The 19507-nt window shown below is 41.0% G+C and overlaps 1 protein-coding gene across 1 annotated transcript in view; it reads left to right on the forward strand.

Annotated features, from left to right (window-relative positions):
- PLEKHA8 (pleckstrin homology domain containing A8) overlaps positions 1-17898 on the forward strand; it is a 31227-nt gene extending 13329 nt beyond the window's left edge. The window contains exons 5-14 of the mRNA XM_071429271.1: positions 932-1090; positions 2024-2064; positions 2746-2903; positions 5359-5518; positions 5925-6010; positions 6644-6702; positions 7972-8102; positions 8601-8671; positions 9921-9982; positions 10859-17898. Of these exons, the coding sequence (XP_071285372.1) occupies positions 932-1090; positions 2024-2064; positions 2746-2903; positions 5359-5518; positions 5925-6010; positions 6644-6702; positions 7972-8102; positions 8601-8671; positions 9921-9982; positions 10859-11056 (1125 nt within the window). The 3' untranslated portion in view covers positions 11057-17898. The remainder of the gene's footprint in view (positions 1-931; positions 1091-2023; positions 2065-2745; positions 2904-5358; positions 5519-5924; positions 6011-6643; positions 6703-7971; positions 8103-8600; positions 8672-9920; positions 9983-10858) is intronic.
- The last annotated feature ends 1609 nt before the right edge of the window (positions 17899-19507 follow it).

Raw genomic sequence — 19507 nt, forward strand, 5'->3', positions numbered from 1 at the left:
ACCAAAGAAGCCTCATTTAAGAGGGGTCTCTTAAAGACAGTGATCTGCCCCTTGCTTTGAGAGAGAAATATGTGAAAAAGAAAGCACTTCCCTTGCTAGAGAAGCTGGTGTGGAGTTCCAGGATGCTTCCTACTGGAGAGATGGGTCCTCAGATGCAGAACAAGCAGGGAAAACACCTGAAGGTTGATCAAACCTTTGGTTTGATGTCCAAACCATCTCTGTAAAGGTACCTGATTAACTGTGTAAGGTGAATTGAAAGACAGTGCAGAAGCATGATGTGGTGTACAAATGACTAAAAGGCACTATTAGAACTTGCAGCTCACAGGTGTTGACCTGTAGTGTGGTGTTTATCCTGCTCATATTTCATGCATTTTGGGGAAGACTCTATTTCCCTGATCTTACTGGCATTTAACTGCAAAGATTTATTGCTAAAAGCATTTCAGCAACAATAACTCACTTTGCAGAGATGAAGAGGCAATGCGATACCACATTCTGCAGTTTTGTCACTTCCAATAAGTTTTTGCTGATGGGGTTTTTGAAATGGTCATCTGCAGATCATTCTACATATATTTAATTTGTTTACTTTTCATATCTCCTGTCAGTGGTGTTTCCTGGAATACTGTTGTTGAATATGTTCAGGCTTAGTATTTAATGCACTTCTAACACCAAAAAGATAACTAAGAGGCATTGATTTCAAAACACAAGCATATTAAGCTGCTTGTACTGAGAGGCTGAAAGAGTGGTAATACTGCAAGGGGACATAGCCACAGTAATATGTGATGCCAGTCCTCTGGGCAGCTGACACACTGAATTTTAATTCATGTTAACCAGAAATCACAACTGTAGCAGCTGTGGGCTTTGCAGACACTAGTTGCTGCAAATTGATCATCTGGTGGTGAGTCTATTTCTTCCAATTGATTTCTTCCTACAGAGTGAGATTGATATGGGAGCTCTGTTGAAATCAACCTGTGACACTTTCCTGAAGACTCTTGAAGAATGTATGCAGATTGCAAATACTGCCTTCACTTCTGAGTTATTGCATCAGACCCCACCTGGATCCCCAAATTTAGCAGTTCTCAGAACGAGCAAGGTAATGACCAGTATCTTCTCTCAGCCCCAGCAAGGATGCTAATGGGTCCTTTTGTCAAAAGTAGCATTTGTAGAAGTAGGGAATGCCTTTTTACCCATATCATAGCTACTGGTCCTACACTGGACATACTCTGCTATTTCTTGTGGTTTGCCAGTGAGATAGGGACATCTTTTAATAAGCAGTGACTAATCTCTTAACCTTTAATGACAAGTGAAAATTATTAAACATTAACTTTCAGGGCCTGAAAGTTACACAGTGGTGTTTCACAGAAAGTCATACAGTGGTGTTTCAAAATAACTTGGCTCTACAACAGGTTTGTCCATGTGGGAGCTCACAGCAATTATTATTACTCTGTTAAGCTACAGCAGTATTGGATGTGTGCTAATATGTCAGTGGGAGCTGATGAGTTTAGCTTTCTAATGAGAAGGGCACTTTGTTGATTCCTGGATCCATAGCTATGTATGGAAAACTGGAGCATCTCTGGCAAACAGGAAGTTAAGATCTATGCAGGAACGTAGATTCATGACTGCTTCTGAGAAATGGGATTGCTTCACCATACCTGATACCTAGCTTCATGTTTCTTCTATTTTTTTCAACACTTTTTGATTAAGTAAAGAAAACGTTACAAAGGAAGCTCACTGCACTGTTTCTTCCATATGCTGTGTGCTGTCTCACTTGACACTTGCTAACTACCTTCTGAAAGAAATAATCTGATTTTCTTTCTTTTCCTTTTTCTTTTTTTCTTTACAGTATTGTAATAGTGTAATAATGTAGCACCATTTTCACATTTGTCTGTGTGCTGCCTCCAGGTCAGAGAATTAGGGAGGGTTTTTTTGCTGACTCCAACCTGTGTTTAATTAAAATTTGAAGTTTGAGAAGCATGATACAGTCTTCTTGCTTTAAACAATGTTATCCCCCCTCCATATCTTTCAGGTAAAGCACTCTGTATTGTCCAGTCACACCTCAACAGAAAGGTATAACAGAATTCTTTACTGTCAGTCTCTTTCTAATCTGTGTTTGGTAGTGTCCTTTCCTTATTGCTACTCTGCTCTTACTGGGTGCAGGCAGAATTGTGTTGCTCTGAGCTGCCTACTTGGAAGGAGGTGAAACAAAAGGGATCTGGCTCATCCCACTTCATGTCTCTTCTGTATCAACCCTTTCCCTTTCATTTTTCTCTGCAGTCCACTTGGTGTCTTACTGCTCAGTCACCAGCCAACTCTCTCCCACTTCAGTGCTCCCTCCTGCATTTTTGGTTCCACTCCGTAAGCTCATAAAAATCATTGATGGTGAGCAGACTGATTCCTGGAGTAGGTGACAAGGATGTATATTTTAAAGTACTAATGAGGGGATATTCTAGAAGTTACAATATCTGCCTGCAATTTTCTTTTCTGTAATCGTATTATTATGTACCTTTTTAATAAAGATCATTGTAAATGTACTTGAACTCTGCAAGCTGAGGTTGAGTCTTTAGTCCTCTTTGCTGCAAAAAGCTGCCTCATTCTTGTTATTATTTTAGACAAATTCTTTGCTCAGAGCAGCCTGTGACAGCCTGTAACTTCTGTCAACTGTTTTTCTCTTGTTATTTGTGTGTTCACAGGAAGAAGCTTACCAAGCAATGCTTTATGCACTAAATATTATTCTTTCCCTTTCTTCAGGCAGGTGGAATTGAACCCCTGTGAAAATGGCTGTGTAAAAGCAGAAGTTAACCATCAAGAGCATGCAGTTATTAAAAGTATGGAATGTTTAAACTTGGAAACAAATGAGGGGGCTGGTAATGTTTATGTTGAAGATCACGTAGGAAAGGATTTGGCAGGTAAGTATATGCACAGTCTTTTGTCCAAAATGATTATTCCATAGGTGTAAATTAAGGAAGGTTGTAGGCTCCTTGTGAGACTGCTGATCCCTGACTCCCAGGAGAGGGAATATCAGTCTTTTAGTCGATACTGCCTCTTGTAAGTTTTCTCAGCATAGCTTCTGCTGCCTTTGCTGATGACTAACTTGGGACTGAATGGAGAAGGAGATCAAAAATTTGGTTTTGGACAAGTTGAGGCTCTCCAGGTGCAGATTGAAGGCTGGCAGGGCTTGGGCTCTCTGTGCACTTTGGGCAGACACATCATTCCCTGCTGGTATGTATAGCTGCAGTGTCAGAGGGGGCTGTGGAAGCTTTGTGTGTGTGTCTGAGGGCTTGAGCTTTTAGTCACTCTTGATTGCTCTGACAAACGTTTACAGAAAATTAACCCTTTTTCTGCACCTAAGAGTGTCCTAGAAAGCATCTTATTTCTTCCTTTATCTTAGCAATAATGTGAAAGTTAGATTTGTGTGTGACTTCAGTGAAATACTGTTGAAGTAATTCAGTATAAAATTTCCTCCAATGTGCTTATATTGTTAAGGGCTGCTGAACTTAATTTGGATAACTATTCATGTAACATCATTTTCTCCTCTTGAATGGACTGTACTGTTCTTGAGCAGTGGCTTTCTCTGCCTGGCTGTTATTCCAAAACATAAATATGCAGTCAGAGAGTCAGCAGAAGTTTTTAAGTCCAAGTTAATGATGATAGTCATTTTGCCTTTATGGGTTCTCTTTGGAGTTTTTCCCATTTTTGGGGTTGGTACTACATAATGTGGTAAGTCCCTGCAGGATAACACACACATGACACCATCTAGCATAATATCAATATAAAACAGCACTAAAGCAAGGACATCACACTAATTCAAGTTTTTGGTGTCATTTAGCTACTGTGGTTCCTGTGCACAAAAGAGAAGAGGCTACCCCCGATTGGGTACAGATATTTGAGCTGCAGAGTTTTGCTGTCAGTATGGGGAGGAGTTAGCAGTGCAGGGCCATCCATAGAGGGTGGGCTGACCCAGCCAGCCCGTGGGCTTTGTCTTGCTGATGGCTGTACCTGGGTGTTCCCTCTGACCCCAAGAACTCTGCCCTGTCTCAGATACTTTTTCTTCCCTCTCCCCTTTTTTAAGAGCAGTCAGTCTTTAAAAGTGCTTGAGCACTTTAGTCCCATAGCAAATTTCTCTGTCATTTAGGGCTTACAGTGTTTGAGTTTGAAATTTCAGGGGACCCAGGGTTTTTCCATAGCACTCCTGCAGTGTCACTGCAGACCTGGGCTGTTTCTCTACTCCTCAGCCTATGTGGCTTGGTGAAGGACAGATCAGTGGCATCACTCAAAACCTCTGTCATTCCTTGGCAGAAACACTTTGCTTGGGAATGTCACTGATGTCTGAGGCTGGAGAATGGCTGGTCTGGGTATGAGGGGTTTCCTTTTCTCCCAGCACCAGGTTTGTTCAGTGGTTCTGCAACTAATTGGTACTGCTGTAAGCCTGCCTTCAGTTGTCACCTGGAGGAAAAGAGTTCCTTGCAGCTTGATCCCTTCAGCCAGAAGCTCAGTTCTGCTTCAAATCTCTCTCTAATCCTCACTGACACTTGAGAGTATTCCTTTCCTGGAAAGACAGGTTCCCTGGGAAATTCTGGATGCTAGTTTGACAGTCTGGCAGCAAGATGTGCTGTAGCTATGACTTGTATGATGCAGATGCTGTGAATAACTTTTCCTTCTTTACTTGTTCTCTGAAGTCTTCCATGAGGTCAGAAGGTCTTACCATGTATGGGATGTATATGAAAGATTTTCTCTTCCTTGTGCTGTATGTGAAACAGATGTACTTGGCCCCAAAGAAGAAATAAAACAGACCACAGTAGGGAAGATGTACCTGGATCTTTTTCTGGAAAACTTTAAAGATATTTATAGAAATCAGAGAGAACATAGCCACCTTTGGTAACATATAGGTGTCCATTTAAGCAACCAGTTTGCTTACCTATCAGAAGGAGTAAACATATTGCTATTATTCTTTTGCTTTTGAAAAGGCATTGTGGCACTTCAGCAATACTGGGAAAGTTACAACCATGTGAGAAGTAATCTTCCTTTCAAGGAGATGAGTCAGCTCCCTGCTGCACCAAATTGCTTCTTCAGTGCTCTTCTTTCTCACAAGACTGTCCTTGCTGAGGTTGTGTGGGCTCACCTGTACTGCAGCCTGGTGCTTGGTCTGTCTGATTAAAAGAAATGGGGGGTGACTGATTGAAATGTGCTCTGAGCACCTACCAAACCTGCAATGGTGCTGGCAGGGATGCTTTTAAACTTGCATTATCCAGATATCCAAGTGCCTTCCTTCAAATACAAAGGCATGTTGATGAAAAGGAATAACAATATATGTATGTAACTGGGTTTTTTTTTTGTTTTTCTTTTGTTTCCTGTAAATGTTAGGCATTGAAGATGATGGAGAGGACAAGCTGCAAGCTGTAGAAGGCTGTGGTGCCCACAAGATGCTGCAGTCAGAAACAAATTCTTTAAGTGGATTGACTCTGTGTGAGGAGGAAAGAAATGAAAATGATTCTCCTACCTTCTTCAGTGTCATGAGCAATAGGTAGTACAGATTTCAATTGAAAGGATTATTGCAACTTAATGTTAAGCCTTAAATTGACTTATTTTTAAGACTTTTTCTGTCTGTAAAGCTGTATTTACTGAGATTATTTGACAGGACTGCCTACAGCACAGTAATTGGAAGAAGATATCTTTTGTAAAATTAGCTGTACAGAGTTAAGTGGGAGGTTTTTCCTAGTTTGTAATTGCAGGCCTTGCTTGCACACCACCCAATGTGTGTTCTCTGCAGCCAATTACTTTAACACAGTAAAACAAAAGCCATGTTGGTGGTTTCATGTCTCTAAGTTTTCCCTCTATGCAAATAAGTCAGGAAATCTAATTTTGCTTTTGGAAGTTACATAAAAAGAATAGTTTAAGTGACAATATTTTCTGCTTGTCCTGGCCACCAGGTTCAGTGATATTGAGCTTCGGGAGGAAGAGGGCATACCAACAGAGGAATTCCTGGAGTCATGTTATGCAATTGTGCCTGTTCTGGGTAAGCAGCTTCTTTTCTTCTGACTCCTTCTGGCTGCTGCTAGCAGCAAGCACAGGTGGAGCAGTTGGGTTGGAAAATTTGTTTCTTCACTAAAGTGATTTAATAGAACCAGTATAAGCAGTATCAGTTTAACTGGTACCAGAACATGTTTCTTACTCCTCTGCTTTAAAGAGGATCCACTCTCACTGAGATGGGACCCACATATAAGCTGTTTGGCAATCTAGATGTCTGTATGGAACAACAATTTCTCCCCCTCAAAAAAGCAGCATAGATGCCTTACAGTCTAGTACCACTGACAGCACACCATCAGCTGTACTCTCTATTTGATTTTTCCAAAGATTTTGATCTTCACCTAGCACAGCCCCCCACCAGCTTGACCCCTGCCATCTAGTGCATGTGGTGGCTCTGTGAGCATGCAGCTTTTTGAAGACTTTTGAACTGCAGGTCACAGAATTTTAACACATGTAGCAACTGGGATGGATTAGTTCTATACCAGAGAAAAAGATCAGTTTGTCATTCATTTAGTATTTTCCTGCCATTTGTTAAGTGAGTAAATGAAATTCATTTTTACTAAAACATGAGAACTGGAAAAAGAGACAATTTTAAAATATGGCTCTTTTTTTTTTTCCCTAGACAAGCTGGGACCAACTGTTTTTGCTCCAGTTAAAATGGATTTTGTAGGCAACATCAAGGTAACTTATTTCTAGCACTGGTTTTCATTTTTTAAACAAAATATCTACTTTAGACCCGAATGCTCAAGAATCTTTGTGGTAGGAGTCAGTACTGGAAGGTTATTTAATATTTGATAATGTTACCATCTGTCAGCTTAAAAAACTGAAATGCCCCTAATTCTGTTCTGACAGTACATGCTGTGTTTAATAAATCCACTTGTGTGCAAACTTATAAAATACTTGATTGACTGCCAAGTAAAACATCTGTTACACCTAATGAATGTGACTTTGATCCTGAGCTGTATAGGTTATAAGTCATGATGTGGTGTTAGCAATGTTGACTTTAACCTGTAAAACAAACGGAGGGGATGGGGGGAAAACCCCTTTGCTCAATCAAGTAGGATTGAGAAGCAGTTTAAGAAGCAATTTCTCAGCAGACTAGGGCAACCCATGCAGGCTTGGTTCTTGTTCTGGAAGTTCTTCCAGCTTCAAGTACCTTCTGAAGAACCTTGAAGAACCTTTGAAATACTGGTTATGAGCCAAAATGTGTTCATAGCAAGATTTTTTGTAGCATTTTCTTTCAAGAAAAGAGAAGTAAAAGCAAAATGTATCTTCTGAGTGTATGCTAAGGAATGTTGTATACAATCAGATTTGTTTGGTTGCTTATCTTGTCGAAGGTAGCCACCGGAAGACTGAAAATAGCAAGAGAAAAGAGTGCTATTTCAAAACCTAAAACATAGAATATTTATTGTCAAGTGATAGGCAGCTACTCCTTTAATGTAGAAGAAAAATCTGATTGTATGCCCCTTTATATATTATCTCTTTTGTTTGCGTGAGGAATTGTGTATAGAAACTTGAGAATTAACTGAAACATAGGCATGCTGAGCACTGCTAAGTATAATATTGAGAGTTTGCAGTGGTCAGAAGGTAAATTTTGCTTGTAGTTGAAGCTCTGGACAAATGAGACTTTGCTTGAAGAGCAGTTTGAATTAACTCCTTTCCTCCAGTGGGGAGGATGTCATGGGAACTTCAAGCAGTTTGTTGGACGGAAATGGTAGGTCCCATGTAAATTTTTGACTGAGATGCTTTATTTTGGTTGTGTTAGCCAGATGTGTCTGGGGTGACATGCCCAGGGTGTCAGAGCAGCCATGCCCTGCCATGGAGGAGTGTGACATCCTTGGGAATCTGTAGTATCTCTTAGCAGGGAAGAATCCTGGTAAACGGGTGGTGTTTATAGGCCCCTGTTGGGCCTTAAAAAACCTAAAACTTTGCCCATTATATTCTTTCCAGAAAATAAACCAGAAATTTATAACCAACAAAGAAGAGTTTGATACCCTTCAGAAGATTGTGCTCCATGAAGTGAACGCAGGTGTAGCACAAGTTAGAAACTCTGCTACAGAGGCTCTCCTGTGGCTGAAAAGGTAATGACCTTGTAGCTGCCTTCACTGGGGACTGCTGGTGCAGTCAGGGGCCTTTCACCAGTGCAATCTTATGTACATGGGGCAGGCTGGTTACTTCCCACAGGCTCCATCAATCCAAACTGGCCAGCTTCAAGATTAATGTGCTTTCTGTGATTGTATCACTGCAACTTTGCCAAAAGGCCTGAGAAAAACATTGCAGGGAAACTTTTTTTCCTGTAAAAGTGAAGTTACAGTGAATGACTGACTGATCCTGCTTGGCTAGGGCATCAAGCAGATGATTTCAAGCTGCAGCAGAAATGTTTAGCAAAGTGTTTTTCCCTTGGACTGGGAGAGAGGCTGGAGGAGGTGGCTGCAATTTTGTTCAGATTGAAATTGGCTCCTTAATACTGAATTTTATTGCACTTTTGAGTTGTATTGCAACGTTGGGGGCTTTGTTATACTTTGGATTACTTTCTTATAAACATGGTTTCTTTTTATTTCATGGGTTTATCCTGGCAGAGGTTTAAAGTTCTTGAAAGGGTTTTTGACAGAAGTGAAGAATGGGGAGAAGAATATCCAAACAGCTCTGAGTAAGTACCAATTGCTTTGTTCTTCATCTGCTTCTAAATTCACACACTTGGCTACTTTCCTTCTTGTTTAGAACCTGTGTCTTCTTTTCTTCAGTGGCTGATGAGGAAAGTGATCTCTAAGACATAACATTTTTGAAAACTGCAGTTTTTTTAAATGGCTGCTTTGAGATGGGTTACTAGATAACTGGTAAATGTCAATTCATTAGCAAATAAAGATTCCTTTAATTGGCATACTTTGGCAGAGGAGACAGTCAAGTGCTTTGACTCATTCAAATTTCTCTACTGGTTTGCAGTGGGAGCTCTCCCAAATGTATAATTGCTGTTTTGTTAGTTTTCTAATTCCTTGTATGATTGGCCATCATTCTTTGAAATCACCTCTTTGCCAATTTGGCTGTGAATTGCCTGCATGAATTAGAAGGGAGGTTTTAATAAAGAAGAAGAATTTTTTCCAAGTACACAATTTCTGACACTTTCTTTGTCAAGCTACTGGCCACAGTAAATACAAAACAAAATACAAACTCCTCTTAGACTTGACTTGGTTGCTCCTGGGCAAGACCCTCTCTATATGCATGCAGTATAATGTTGTAATAATCCTTTAAACCAACTTCAAAACAACTTTTCTAAAGCTTTTTATGTTATCTTCTTTAACACAGCAGTTAAAGAAGAGTTGCCTTATAGGATTAGTAAAAAGACCTACTACACTGAAGTATGTAGCAGCTCTTGGAAGTGAGGCTGTAAATACATTGCTCCCAGATATGGGTGTTAAACACCATGGAAAGTGATTAGGCACTTATTTGACCTTCTGAGTCTGAAGCCTTCAGCACTGAGCTGCTCCTTGAATTGCTCTGTGTCTGCAGCAGAGTCATGCTCCTGGTTTTTTTCTACTTTTTCATTCCCTTTCTTCCCCTGAAAAGCTCTTCTATATCTGTACCACCACTGCAGCTTTGGTTTACTGTTGGAATTTCACTCCATACAGTATTTTCTTAGACTTTGCATTAGCCTTCCTGTCTGTCGGAACACTTACTTGCTGTGGATGAGTTGAAGGAGATTTGACAGGGGAGCTGAGACCCCAGTGCAGAAATCCCAAATCTGTCATCTCCTTTCAGTCTACTCAGAAACAGCCATTATTACGTTGAATAGCAAGAATATACCCTTGAATAGTCATCTCTAAGCTCTGTGTTCTCTTTGTGTTGCAAACTTAAAACTGCCATACATCTATTTCTTGACTTTAATTTTTTTTTCCTTTAAGACAATGCTTATGGAAAGACATTACGGCAGCACCATGGTTGGGTTGTCCGCGGGGTCTTTGCGGTAAGTGTTTATCTTGGCTGCTGATAGAGCTGGGGGCCTTGTCCATGTGATCTTATATTGTGTGTCATTAATAAACTGTGTTAAAATTCTAAGTAGTAAAATTAATAAATTCCTTTGTCAGACCTTATTTTCAAACTGAGGATTGTGGCTTTCACTATATGTAGTACTGGACTTTCAGGATGGAGCCTGATTTCTAGAGATGAAACATGCTTTTGAGCACAGTTTTGCAGGGCTATTAAATGAAGAAAAGAGGTTTTGAGGTTGCTTTTTTGACGATTGGACTCTCTTTGAATATGAAGATCATTCAGACAGGGTTAGCACAGTGTGTGTGGGGAGTTGGATAGAGAAAATTTTTCGTCCAGTATGGCAGCTCCCCCTTGTGTCTGTCATTGGAAAATTATCATTGAAATTACGAAAGGAGAAAGGAAAACCTCATCCAGGCAATCATGACTTTGAGAGGAGCAGAATTGTTGGAGAGAGCTTTCTAAAGAGCATGTTGAGAATTTGGTGATGGTGTGTAACACTGGGTTGGGAGCTCCCCTAACAAACTATACTTTATTTGGGGTTTGTATTTAATTGATTTTTGATGTGCTCAATTTATTTATACAAAATATGATACACAGACACTTTCTAAAAGTCTACCATCTCTGAAGATATCTTTAACTGGGGATTTGTGCAAAAATAATAATAAAAAATAATTTATAAAATTAACCTCCCTTCTAGTTAAAATTCTCAACATATGCATGTACATGTGATTAAATTGAAGCTATGCAGTCTAAATGCAAAGAGGGAAGTCTTAGAAGTTTTTCAAGGCTTTAATTGTATTTCTTTTCCCACTCTATGTTGCAAATCTAAAAGCTTTGTTTCCTCTCCCAGTTAGCTTTAAGGGCAGCTCCAACATATGAAGATTTTGTGGCAGCTCTGTCTGTAGATGAGTGCGATCCTCAGGAAGAAACATTTTACAAAGGAATGCAGAGGGACCTCAACATTTACTTACCAGCCATGGAAAAGCAGCTAAATATCTTGGACACTCTCTATGAAGTACATGGTTTGGAGTCAGATGAGGTGGTATAAATACAGCAAGACCACATCTTAAAAATTCAGGGACTGTGTCTGTTAACAAAGATTCTTTCCATTTTGGTTTTGGGACATCATTTCTGTTCATTGCATCTTTTCAGGAGGGAAAGGTGTTGAGTGTTTTGGGGGAAGGGTATGTGTGATTTTTATCTTTTCATTATGCTTGTTTTGCATTTAAATGCAGAGGTACTGTCTCTCTTTGGATCATAACTATGTCCGTGGTGAATGTTTTTGACTGTTTCTCTTCTGCCTGTGCACCTCCTCTTCTCTTCACCTCATAAAAGTAGCAGAGCAGAATTTGGCCTTTGCTGCTGTACCTAAGGAGAGACCTGCTCATGCAGCAGAGCTGTTGTGTCACCAGTTGGCACCCAGGCAGGTGCTGCTGCCTCTGACTCTCCCATTCCCTGTGCCCACTCCCTGCCATGGTGTAGGAGGATAGTGAGAGTTATTGTTACCCTGGCAGTGGAAGAGAAGGACGGCTAAACACCAGCTTATAATGTGGTGAGTTTGTCCCTCAATTTGGGTCAAAGCTCTTTAATGCAAATAATATATTTGCATGACATAAATGTTTATTAAATTAATTAAACCTTTTAATCCAAATATTACAGAGATCTTCACCACAGGTCTGTGTGGCTGGTGGTCTGAGTGGCCCCAAGGTCTAGCCTTTGAAACAGGATGTTGTGTTCCCTGACCAGCTCCCAGTGTGGCTGTGGCTTCCCTGCCATATAAATCTTTTGGGTTTTAGGGGTTTCTTGAATCAAATTCATGCAAAACTGTAATACTTGCTTTTAAGTTGAGTACAGGTAGCAGTTTGAGAAGCAGATGTCATTAAAATCCTTTCTAGACTGTCATTATGGGCAGAAATTTCATGCAAGTGGACATGAAATGAATAAAGTATAGGGGAAGCTAAAATTTGTGATGGAGCTATTAAACATGGGACCAATTACAAATATCGAATTTTGAAATTATTTAGAAGTGACTAAAAATTAAGAAAGATTCCCCCTTTTCCCATTTTGCTGATACAGATAAAAATGTGTTCGTTAGCATTGCTGCTAGTAAAAATGATGAAGAACTCCTTTTAGCTGGTTAGCAACAAAATTTCTAGTTGTGTTGATGACCAACCAGAAGGCTGTGTGTGAATTGCTGACTCCAATTCAAGATATAAGCAGGTCTCTTTGTGTTGACCTTGGGCTTCAGATGGCTTTGTACAAGGAGCTGAGTTTAACTCAGGTGCAGGAGTGGTGAAGACTCTGTTAGTGAGGTACTTAGAATTAGTAAGTTTTCATAAATACACAAAGCAGTGTTGCCATACTCACAGAAGTAGTGCTGGCTTTTGCTAGGCTAAAACCAGTGTTGTTAGTAAAATGAATGTACTGCAGACCTGCTGCCCTGCATTGCTCTGTGCCAGGAGCCTCTGCACACTGAATACTTGATCCTTTCTAAAGAGCCTAGCATTGTGAGCTTTAAGAAAAGCATGTGATACTTGAAGAAAAGGCCAACATCAAACTTACTGTATAAAGAAAGATACCAGGACTCTAATTAGACATTAATAGAGTCATAGAATATGCTGTGTTGGAAGACACCCAAGGGGCCCAACTCCTGGCCCTGCACAGGACACCCCAAGAATCCCGCCATGTGCCTGACAGCATCGTCCAAAAGCTACTTGAACTCAGATGGGCTCAGTGACCTTTTACCTGGGGAGCTTATGCCAGTGTCCAGTCCCCTCTGGGTGAAAAGCTTTCACCTGGTATCCAGCCTAAACCTCCCTTGACTCAGCTTCATGTAATTTCCTTGAATCCTGTCCCTGGTCACGAGAGTGAAGAGATCAGTGTCTGTTCCTCTGCTTCCCCTCAGCTTCATGAGGATGTTGGAGACCACAATGAGGTCTCCCCTCAGTCTCCCTTCTTCAGGCTGATCAAACCAAGTGACCTCCTCATAAGGCTTCCCCTCCAGACCCTTCACCATCCTTGTGGCTCTCCTTTGGACATTCTCTGACAGCTTAATAAGTTTTTAATATTGTGGCACCCAAAACTGCCCCCAGCACTCAAGGGGCAAATCTCCCTCCCTTGCCCAGCTGGCGATGCTGTGTCTGCCCCTCAGGACAGGACTGGCCCTCAGCTGCCAGGGCACTGCTGAATCAGATTCAGCTTGCCATCAATCAGGACCCCCTGAGCTCTCTGCAGTGTTGCTCTCCAGCATCTCATTCCTGTCTGTGCACACAACCAGGACAGTCCTGTCCCAGGTTCAGAATCTGGCACTTGCCCTTGCTAAACTTCATGATTTGGTGATTGCCCCTCTCCAATTCTTCAGGGTCTGTCTGCAGGGCCTCCCGGCCCTCAAGGAAATCTCAGTTTAGCTCCTCCCTATTTGGTGTTGTTGGCAAACTTACTTAGCATCCCTTCCAGTCCTGTGTCCAAGTCATTTATGAAAATGTTGAAAAGCACAGGGCCAAGGATGGGCCATGTGGAACTCTACTGGGGACAGCACATCAGCCTGATGAGTCACTAGAACCATTTGTGCCCAATCCATGAGCCAGTTGCTCACTGATCATGTAACGTGGTTATTGAGCTGTGTGCTGGTCATCTTGTCCAGAAGGTTACTGTGAGAGTGTTGAAAGCTTTGCTGAAGTCTAAAAAGATTACATCAGCTGGCTTTCCTAAGTAACTAAGTAGGCTGTTGTAGAAGGAAATCAGTTTTGACAATCAGGACTTCCCTCTCATGAAGCTGTGCTGGCTGTGACCAGTGACTGCATTGTCTTTCAGGTGTTTTTCAATACCTCCCAGAATGGTCCTTCCCATGATTTTACCTGGCACTGAAGTGAGGCTGACAGGCCTGTAATTTCCAGGGCCCTTCTTCTTCCCCTTCTTGAAAATCAGGACAATGCTTGCCAGCTTCCAGTCAGCTGGGACCTCTCCAGATTCCCAGGAGACTGTTTAAATAGTGTGACTTCTTGCTCTGTCATTTTCTCTTGAGTTTTACCCATCTGTAGTTCCTAGGAACTTGAGAGGGATCAAAAGGAATCAGGTTTTAGTTTTGTGGATTTTCTTAAATTAAGTATGTGTGTGAGTACAAAGTCAAAACTTTTGACCAAAGCTCTATTCAATTATTTCACTACTCACAGTGCTGAAAATGAAGCTAAGAGCTTTTGGAATTTGGTTGTCTGCTGCTTCTAAGCATGAATCCAAAGAAACCACTCCTGCAGGAGAACAACCAACTTTCCACCCTCTGTAGTTTCCTCATGGTTTTCAGCTGCTCTGTTACTTCACTGTAACAGCTTTTAGCTGAATGGTCTGGAAAGATAATGGAGACCACATTTCCACAAAATATTAGCTAGATTATGGGAAGATCAGGAAGAGATCCCTCTTCTCTAAAAATTAACTGTCAGATCACAAAAAAAAATTTAATTCCTTTTTGCTCTCTGTTTTTCCAGTAGTAGGAAAGTATATTCAGATCAGAGTGTTTGGTGGTATTTTTGGGGTTTCTGTTTTGTTTTAGTTTGTTTTTTAACTAGCAGGAGAACCACTAGTTTGTTGGGTGTGCATCAGATGCAAAATTTGTTTCAAAAAGTCAGGCGGCTTTATTTTGTAGGCAAAGAATAGCTTCATTGGGCCACTAGCTCCAGTTACTAAGTTCTACCATTCTTCTGTCGTCCAACAAGCAAGGAGAGTGTTCCACATTGCATATTCTCTAATCAGCATGGCATCCTGCCTCAGAGCAGGCTTTCTCATCTTGAAGTTGTTTTTTCTGAACTCTGGAATTGGTGCTTGAGAACGTTTTTAGGAGACTGTGGCTCCAGGAGACCCCTCTGTCCTTGTGTTAAACAGGGGCCTTGCAGAGAATGAATTGAGCAAGGTCTTCTTGCCTTCAAAACTTGCACTTCTCCATGCACTGCTCTTGCAGGGCGTTGAGCACTTCTAAGACTTCTGAATGCTATCTTTGCAGTCAAACCACCACTGAGAAAGAAGCCCATGCAGCATGTTGCAGAGCTGGACTCCAAGTTACACTTCTCAGGATGTAGTAGGCCATGACCAAGTGGAAGCAAATGCACTGATGGACAACTCACTGTCTTTTTCTGTGGTGTCAGTTTGGCAAGCAGAGAGGATGGCATTGGAATAATTGTGGAGAACAAGCAACTAATTTTTGGCCTTCAAATTTAGAATTGGAGAGAAGGTCGGTGTTTTCTGTTTCATCTGTTTGGTTTGTTGATTACTTAGGGTTGTTTTCTTTGTTGTGGTTTTTTTTTAATGGCTGACATTTATGAACAGCTGACCTGCACACTGATAGACATCCACATGACTCTCAGATAACAGCACCCTGGCTCTCTGTACTTCACATGAACTGCTTTGCTTTCTTGAGTTGCGCTAGTCTGAAGTTTCGCATCCCTTTCCTTTAGAAATGCTTTTGGCTGTTTCCTTCAGTGTCTGGCAGTTGCATATTCTCAGGGATTTTACTTACCCAAGGTGAAATAAGAGTAATCACAGCCTTACCCTAGGGGGGAGTAAGGCTGCTTTTTGTGAAGTTAGTATAGCTGAGTGTAGAAGTCTGATACAGCATGTGAGACAGGCAGTGTCTGTGCAGTGTGCATCCTTGCTGAGACATGGTAAATCCCAAAGCAATCTGATAGAAGTGCTATGTAGTACTGAATAATTACAGTCAGCATATTTGAATAGAGATCATGAACACAACTTTGTTATATAATGTCATTGACATCAGAGCAGAGCTCTCAATTTCAGTTGAGTTCTGCTTAGCAATCAGATACTTTTATTTATTTTATTTATTTTGTGGGGCTTTTTGTGGTTGTTTTATTTTTTTTTTAAACAAGCTGTGTTCTGGATTCCTCTCTGGTATTTAAAGTCACCATACTCAGTTCCATATTGAAGTTCTGTAACATTACAGTTGTAGAATATGAACTGCATACTCAAGTGCTTTAGTGTAAACATAATGAGTCATTGAAACATCCCATCTTGACATTGTTGTGCTGTGGGTCTCCCTTTAACAGATGCATTTAAAGTTAAGGGCCATGTACCTTCACTTGAAAGCTTTTTGTAAAGCATCATCAGGATTTAAGTTACAGCTGTTTGCTTTTGAAATCTTTCCTAGTTTGAAAGGTGTTGCTTAGTTGGTTGGACATGTAAAAAGTATGCCCAAAACCTGCCCCAGGTGTTTGCAGCCTGCTTTGCCAAAGGGGTGTGGGCCATTATAGAAAAAAGTGCTACATATGTCCATATGCTGTACCTTCTAACTCTTTCTTTTCATTGTCACTTCAGCTTTTGTGAAAACCTTTAGGGAAGCTTAAACTGCCTTTCAGACACCAGGGAAGATCATTTGCCTGTTCCTACCTGGCTGTCTTGACCTTTTTCCCCACCTGTCTTTCCTTTTTTATCCATTGTCATCTGCTTTGCTAGGAAAGCTGTTGCTGTCAGAGCAAAGTGGGATGTTTTATAAGGCATGCAAATATAAACCCAGATATTCAGAAATTAAGTCTTTGGCAGGCAATGTAAATTGGGGCATTTCAGACTGGGGTGTTCTGCCTCATAGGAATGAAAGCACAAAGTTTTTTTGTTTTGATGTTTTATTTTATTGTTTTAGTTAGTACTTTTTTCTCTCCTCTTGCCTGCATAGTGCAGATAACAAAACAAACCAAAAAAAGCAGTGTGAAATAACTGAATTCATGCCTCCTTGATGCCTTCTGTAACCCCCTGGTGAACAAACCCTGCAAACTTCTGCTTGCTCCAAGCAGTATAAAACCTCCCTTGTGCAGGAGGGGTGTCATAGTGCACTTACTGGCTCTGAGCAAACCCAGGCCATAGCTGATCCTGCTCACAGTTGACACAAGGATTAAAGCACTTGCTTTGAAGTTATGATATAGGCATATGCTTCACTTACACACACGTGCACCATCCCGCTGGCATGCAGTTCTTCAAAATGCAGTCTTAGATTGTAATTTTTAATATCCCTTTCTTGGTGTAAGATTTCTCCCCCACATATTTTAGATGTGTTAAAGCTGGATTTTTTAAGTATGAAACTTTCTTGTTTTCATTTCCTTATTTCTGCTTAACACTAAGTATGTCATCTTTCTTTTGCATTTCAGCCTTCAGGGTCTCCAAAAATTGATTCCTTTATTTAAAGCCATGTTGAAAGTTTGAGATTTATGTCTACTTGAAACTATATGAGTAAATTGCATTCCAGAATACAGTAATTAAACTGAAAACCAAGGCAGCTTGCTTTTATGGTTTGCTTTCCTATTTTCTTTTTTTTCAAGCCAGTTTTGGGCATACATTTTTATCAATGTCAAGCCAAGCTTAATGTAAGCCTTACTTTGCATACTAAAACATATACATACTGAAATACATTTAAAGACAAAGAGAAGGTATATTGCCTCACACTTTAAATCTACTGAATTCTAAGGGCTTGTTCGTGCCCCCCCAAATCACCTCCCTCAGTATAAGCTTTGCACAAAGTGTGCTGTCATAAGCAGTTCAGTCTGAAATACTCTGAAGTTTCCAGTCTGCATCATCTCTCAAATCATACAGCGTCTGTCTCTTCTTTTGGAGCGTTTTTATGACTTTGACAGACTTTTATATTATTTCATTATAATAAAATTATTTTAAATAAGCATGTTTTTAAATCTCCTTTTCTCCTTGCATGGATTTTGTTTCTTTTATTACAATATAGGGCCTAAAGTGCTCTTCAGGACTCCATTTGTTATGGTTACTGTGTGAACAGTCGAAACCAGTATGTTTCTGGTTGACAGAAACTGCCTGTATGTATCTTTGTAAGAAGAATGTTAACACACATGAAGCCTGTTCAGACTGTGAGAATAAAAGCTGTGTCTGGCACATGGTTGTGGGTCCTTGGCCAGTGTAAATATGGGAAGACTGTAGTTACAAAACCCAGCTGGGCAGGGGGAGAGGAATTTGTATTTTCAAATTACATGTGTTATTTGTCCTTGGACTTGAATCTCTTCCATAGAGATTTCAAAGACTTCAGCAACTCCTGTGCGGTCATCTTGAGATGCAGGTAAGGACTGGCACACCTTAACCTGGGTGGGACATATCCCTTTCCTCTCCCTTTTCTTTCTCCAGCTGAAGACAGCATGGACCTGACAGCAGATCTGTGATACCCAGACGTGTCACTCTAGCAAGGGCAAGTCCCTCTGTTTAGTGGCAACAGCCAGGCAGAGAGCTGGGCTGTGGCAGAGGCATTTTCTCAGCTGCAGAAGAGCCCTTGCCTACCCAGCCCTGTGTCAGGGGTGGGATGGAATGCACATATCCCATTGCAGCAGCACTGTTCTGCCAGAGCTGCTGTCTCCCATGGGATTCAGGAGATTCTGAACACTTCTGATTGCAGCTGGCCCCAGAGCATCATCCTTTCCAAGGCCAGGAGTTGTATTTGCTTCAGCAAGGCCTGAGCATGAGTTGTCAGTCCCTTCTGCAAACCACCTTGCTCTCCTGAACAGCCAAACACAGACCAGCAGCCCTGCACAGACACGTTCTGGTAGGAATCCCAAGCACAAAAAGATACCTCCCAGGCAAGTGTCACCTCACTGCATCTTCTGCTGGTTAGAAAAGTGAATCTCTTGCTGTTTCAGGATCCCAGATGAACTGCAGAAAGAGCCCCAGCTTTGACAATTTGCCATATTTGTTAGTAAAGGTCAGAGCATGTGATGCTGGCTGCTAAATTCCTGTCCCTGCAGGAATCTAGATCCATGGTTCAAAATAAGAAATTTGTGTGCTGAGCATGTAGGGTTTGTAGGAACACACAGATGCTGCTCTTAAACTGGGAATGTCAAAGAGGACACATTAGATTCTGTAATAACCCAAATATCCTTAAATATTCTTTTTCCTTAGGGTTTGTCTGTATGGATAAAACTTGTGTTTTCTGATTTTAAGAGGGAAAGACAGTGCAAGCTCACAGCACCAAAGCTATGACCAATGCAGCGAGGCAGAGTGCAGCCTTCAGTGGGCTGGTTTCCTTTTAGCCCAGCTGGAAACCCTGCCTCCTCTGCAGGCAGCATGGGGCTGGGCATGCAGTTTTGCTGACCTCTAGGAAATAAAAAGCTATTGAAATGCAAAATATGGGACCATAGTTCAGCACTACAGCAAAACCTGGAGTACAGGTTTTAAACATTAGTTTAACACATCTATGCAAAGTTGTTCCCTGAATTTTAGCCATGGAAAGAAAAGTTTTATCATTTGAGAACTGGTAGAGTAAAAAGCACAAATATGAGGACTGAGATGAGGAATTGCAGGAGATGCTGCAGTACACCAGACATTTCCAGACATTGATGCAACCAAGCTGTCTGTCCATTTAAATGCCTTTGTCCAAGATATTTCTTAATGAACAGGTACTATTCCACTCCTCCCGTGCCTAACACATGTTTTAGACTCGTTTCTTGCATGTTGCAAAAAAAAAAAAATCATTTGTAGAAAGCTTCCAGTTTCCCTG

Source organism: Agelaius tricolor, unplaced genomic scaffold (assembly GCF_023055355.1).
Source record: "Agelaius tricolor isolate 1412-34295 unplaced genomic scaffold, bAgeTri1.0.p SCAF_6, whole genome shotgun sequence".
Taxonomy (NCBI): Eukaryota; Metazoa; Chordata; class Aves; order Passeriformes; family Icteridae; genus Agelaius; species Agelaius tricolor.